The 6,000-nt window shown below is 40.2% G+C and overlaps 1 protein-coding gene across 1 annotated transcript in view; it reads left to right on the top strand.

Moving 5' to 3' along the window:
• Nucleotides 1-515: 515 nt before the first annotated feature.
• LOC139763160 (uncharacterized) overlaps nucleotides 516-6,000 on the top strand; it is a 50,309-nt gene continuing 44,824 nt past the window's right edge. The window contains exons 1-2 of the mRNA XM_071688867.1: nucleotides 516-1,023; nucleotides 2,703-2,750. Of these exons, the coding sequence (XP_071544968.1) occupies nucleotides 952-1,023; nucleotides 2,703-2,750 (120 nt within the window). The 5' untranslated portion in view covers nucleotides 516-951. The remainder of the gene's footprint in view (nucleotides 1,024-2,702; nucleotides 2,751-6,000) is intronic.

The following is a 6,000-nucleotide window of genomic DNA, read 5'->3' as shown; positions in this document are numbered from 1 at the left end:
GTGGCCTTTGTTGTCTTCCTAGCGCTACCTCGCGCACATGAGGGGGGAGAGGGTTATTATTTCATGTGTGGCGGGGTGGCGATGGGAATGAATAAAGGCAGACAGTATGAATTATGTACATGTGTATATATGTATATGACTGTGTGTGTATATATATATGTATACGTTGAGTTGTATAGGTATGTATATTTGCGTGTGTGGACGTGTATATATATACATGTGTATGTGGGTGGGCTGGGCCATTCTTTCGTCTGTTTCCTTGCGCTACCTCGCTAACGCGGGAGACAGCGACAAAGCAAATAATAATGAATTATTATCATTATCATTATTATCATTATTATCATTATTATCATTATCATTATCATTATCATTATTACTATCATTACTGTTATCATTATCATTATCATCATTATCATTACTATCATTATCATTATCATTATCATTATTATCATCATTACTGTTATCATTATCATTATTATTATCATTATCATTATTATCATTATCATTATCATTATCCTTATCATTATTATCTCTATTATCATCGTCATCATTATCTACATCATTATTGTTATTATCACATTATTGTTATCATAATTACTGTTATCATTATCAATGTTATCATAATTGTTATCATCACTATAAGTAGCAGAAGTATTACTATTATCTACCATAATCATCTTTATTAGTGACACTGAGAATGTGTTGAGGTCTGAACTCATTGGTGATTTCCAGGATTAGTGACAACAGCATTAATCACATAAGATCATATTCATACTCATGATATATAGACTGTATTTACGATGCTTGATGTAATCACAAGATTAATTCCCAACATAATCTATTTAACAATACCAGCGTATCTTGGGTAACTTGTGAATTTGTGTTTGGATGATGCATTATATTCCCTTCGTAACAGGAGAAATACAAGAGGGAGTTCCGACATAAATTTAGATGGGTCTTCAAGGACTACCCTGGAGGAGAGGCCAGCGACTTCGACCGTTCCAGGTATCATATGTCCTTCAGGTAGGTCCTGGCTCTGAACGTCAAATATATGTGCAACTTTCAGGAGAATACACTCTGGGGTTTCTAACGATCACTTTGACACACTGATGAAACAGGTTGATATTTTGAGGAAATTTTTGACATTGTAAGGGAACATTTTGACATTTTGAATAAATTTTGACTTTCTAAAGGAAATTTTTGAGTAAGGAAATTTAGACATTCTATGGGAAGACATTGACATTTTGCATAAACTATGACTTTCTAAAGGAAATTTTTGATATTTCAAGGAAATTTTGATATTCTGTTGGGACATTTTGACTTTGTTTTTAGAAAACTTTGACATTTTAAGGGAACATGTTGACATTTACAAGAACCTTTGACATTCTAAGGGAACACTTTAAGATTTTGAGGAAATCTTGATAATCTGAGGGAACACTTTGACATTTTGAGGACATTTTGACATTGTGAGGGAACATATTGATGTTTGCAGGAAACATCGACGCTCTAACATGAACACTTTAACAATCTGAGGAAATTTTGACATCTTAAGGGGACATTTTGACAATTTTTGAGGAGACATTATATCATCCTGATTAAACACTGATTTTATATAGAAAGATTTTGTCATTGTGAGAGAATGATCTGACACCGTGGAAACAATTTGGCATTGTGAGATCACAGCTTGACGGACTCGTTTGACATGGTGGTGAGAGAACAATATGACAGAAAACTGTCTGACATTGTGAGACATAACTTAATATCCCAGCGATGTGATCTGGCATTCTGATAAAAGGAAAAGTGTCAGCTCGACACTCTGAGGAAACTCTATGATATTGTGAGGAGGATGAGATCTGCCTTAGTATTCCCCACCAAAACTTTTACAATTAAGGGAATATTCATACACTTCCCCCCCACCCCACCCCACCTCCCCTCCCCCACAAGAGGGAAAGATTGGATTCACATATATCTTTTTCTTGTTTTTCTGGTTCCTCGGCCGTTGACCAGATTAAGTTACCGGAGCCCTTTTTTCTTTCTTTCTAATGACCTGACAAAGATGGTCTGGGAGAGAAGCGCATAGGCACACACACACACACACACACACACACACACACACACACACACACACATACGTGCGCGGAAAACCGATTTTAATGAAACCAATCAAATCATTCAGTATTTACCGAGGATTTTATTTCTATTGTCACGCGCGTCCACAAATGCTCCTGCAATTTCAGTACGATCATATTGAGACGAACACGCGTGTGAGCCACTGCTGAATGCATCACGCATTCAGAAGGAGATTTTCAGGCCATTACCCACCGGGATAACATCAGTAGCCCGTAGTTCCTGCAGCAGCAGCACCACCTCCTCATCATTCTCATAACGCGAGCTCGTGGCTGCTTGACAATTTCCCGGAAAGATGAACTGAAAGACGTGGTGTGCAAGAGTGGACTGCTCCTAGTTCAAGCTCGGTCGTGTAAGCAAGACACACAACCTGTGACTCAGTGTTTATAGCGTGTTTTATGGTAGTGTGAGCAAGGCACACAACCTGTGACTCAGAGTGTTTATAGTGTGTTGTTATGGTAGTGTGAGCAAGGCACATAGCCTGTGACTCAGAGCGGTTATAGTATGTTGTTATGGTAGTGTGAGCAAGACACACAACCTGTGACTCAGAGTGTTTATTGTGTGTTGTATCACAGGAGCTGCATGACGAGCCTGGCCAGGATTATCCTCCTTCAAGTCTGCAGGTCAGTCAGTCAGTCAGTGTCTCTGTGCCATTGTCGCCCTTCCACCTTCCTTGTCTCTTCTTTGTCGACGTCACTCTATCTCGAAGCTCCGTGTTCCTCCTCCAACTGTTTTAGCACACCCACGTCAACCATCGTGTCTCTTGGTCTCAAAAGTATTGTGTGTCCAGTGTCCGGTTCGATTCTCTGTCCTGGTGCTTCATATCCGTTTTCTAAACGCTTCTATGGCTTTGTGACCTGTCGTATGCGCCAGTCTGCACACACGGGCGCACCAGGCCCCATGTTACTGTAACGCATCTGCCGATTTGTGTGTCTGTCACTTCCTTTTCATGTAGAGGATCTGGTGTTGTCTTCACCGGTCTTGGGCTTCCTGCACACGCTATGTGGGGTCTCCTGTCCGTATGGGTACTGTTATACTTGCTGACACACACACACACACACACACACACACACACACACACACACATACAGAAACGTTCTTATATATAAACACCCAACGCACAGAGAAAGCCATTAAACACATGCATGTAAGCAAATGAGAATATAACAAACAAAGACAATCATTTCCACAGAAAAGTGAGCACACTTCTCCAGTTCATCGCTCACTAACGAACAGTCTTAAGAGCAAGCCTTCTCAAGAATGACGACGTCTTATACACTATAATACTATCTATCCAGCAGACGTGAAAACCTTGATTGTAATACATGACAGACCTATCTACATTTTACGACACCACAAGTATGTTTACATGTAGAAGACAAGGTTGTCCACAAGACAACAAATACTCTCTATATCTAACTGATTATAGTGCTGTCTGTATGTAATAGGAATCTACAAGTCTACGTGCACTTAGCAGACTCTAAGACGATCTACATCTAACACAGCGGCTGTCTGTACCTTACATACTACAAGACCACCTCTCTCTAACATACTTACAGCCTGCATCTACTTGACTACAAGCGTCTCTATATCTGACAGTCTACACTTAACAGACAATGATGTACACATCTATCCGACTACGAGGTCATCTACATACAACAGACTACAAGACTATTCAGTTATCATAGAATATATGGTTACATGTAACAGATTATAGGGGGTTACACTGAACGGGCTGTAATGCTGTCTAACCGTAACAGACTACAGAACTGCTCACACCCAATACAGTATTTTACAAGACAGTTTACATCAAACAGACTATAACTTGCTTCACCTAAAGCGATTGTCTACACCTAACAAATAATGGCTGTTTACATCTAAGAGACCACATGACAAATCAGTCACGTTTGATAAACCATAATACATCTAACAACTAACACACTGTGAAGAAAATCCTCAGTCTGACAGGCATGTCTACAGACTGCATAAACAACCACAGCTAACAGACTGCATGAAGAACTACAGCTAACAGACTGCATGAACAACCACAGCTAACAGACTGCATGAAGAACTACAGCTAACAGACTGCATGAACAACTACAGTTAACAGACTGCATGACCAACTACAGCTAACAGACTGGATAAACAACTACAGCTAACAGACTGCATGAGCAACCACAAATAACAGACTGCATGAGCAACTACAGCTAACAGACTGTATGAACAACTACAGCTAACAGGCTGGATAAACAACTACAGCTAACAGACTGCATGAACAACCACAAATAACAGACTGCATGAACAATTACATCTAACAGACTGCATGAACAACAGCAAATAACAGACTGCATGAGCAACTACAGCTAACAGACTGCATGAACAACTACAGCTAACAGACTGCATGAACAACTACAGCTGACAGATTGCATCAACAACCGCAGATAACAGACTGCATGAGCAACTACAGCTAACAGACTGCATGAATAACTACAAGTAACAGATTGGATAAACAACTACAGCTAACAGACTGCATGAACAACTACAGCTAACAGACTGCATGAGCAACTACAGGTAACAGACTGCGTAAACAACTACAGCTAACAGATTGCATGAACAACCACAGCTAACAGACTGCATGAACAACTACAGCTAACAGACTGCATGAACAACTACAGCTAACAGACTGCATGAGCAACTACAGGTAACAGACTGCGTGAACAACTACAGCTAGCAGATTGCATGAACAACCACAGCTAACAGACTGCATGAACAACTACAGCTAACAGACTGCATGAACAACCGCAAATAACAGACTGCATGAACAACCGCAAATAACAGACTGCATGAACAACTACAGCTAACAGACTGGATAAACAACTACAGCTAACAGACTGCATAAACAACCGCAAATAACAGACTGCATGAACAACTACAGCTAACAGACTGAATGAACAACTACAGCTAACAGACTGTATGAACAACTACAGCTAACAGACTGCGTGAACAACTACAGCTAACATACTGCATGATCAACTACAGCTAACAGACTGCATGAACAGCAACAGCTAACAGACTGCATGAACCACTAAAGCTAACAGACTGCATGAACAACTACAGTTAACAGACTGAAAGAACAACAACAGCTAATAGATTGCATGAACAACTACAGACTGCATGAACAACTACAGCTAACAGAATGCATGAACAACTACAGCTAACAGACTGCATGAATAGCAATAGCTAACGGACTGCATGAACAACTACAGCTAACAGACTGCATGAACAACTACAGCTAACAGACTGCATGAACAACCGCAAATAACAGACTGCATGAGCAACTACAGCTAACAGACTGCATGAACAACTACAGCTAACAGATTGCATGAACAACCACAGCTAACAGACTGCATGAGCAACTACAGCTAGCAGACTGCATGAACAGCAACAGCTAACAGATTGCATTAACAGCTACACCTAACAGACTGCATGAACAACTACAGCTAACAGACTGCATGAACAACTACAGCTAACAGACTGCATGAGCAACTACAGCTAACAGACTGCATGAACAACTACAGCTAACAGATTGCATGAACAACCACAGCTAACAGACTGCATGATCAACTACAGCTAACAGACTGGATAAACAACTACAGCTAACAGACTGCATGAGCAACCACAAATAACAGACTGCATGAGCAACTACAACTAACATACTGTATGAAGAACTACATCTAACAGACTGGATAAACAACTACAGCTAACAGACTGCATGAACAACCATAAATAACAGACTGCATGAACAACTACATCTAACAGACTGCATGAACAACAGCAAATAACAGTCTGCATGAGCAACTACAGCTAACAGAC

This window comes from Panulirus ornatus, chromosome 46 (genome assembly GCF_036320965.1).
Source record: "Panulirus ornatus isolate Po-2019 chromosome 46, ASM3632096v1, whole genome shotgun sequence".
Classification (NCBI taxonomy): domain Eukaryota; kingdom Metazoa; phylum Arthropoda; class Malacostraca; order Decapoda; family Palinuridae; genus Panulirus; species Panulirus ornatus.
Note: the sequence above shows the minus strand (reverse complement) of the source record. Positions and strands in the feature narration are given on the sequence as shown.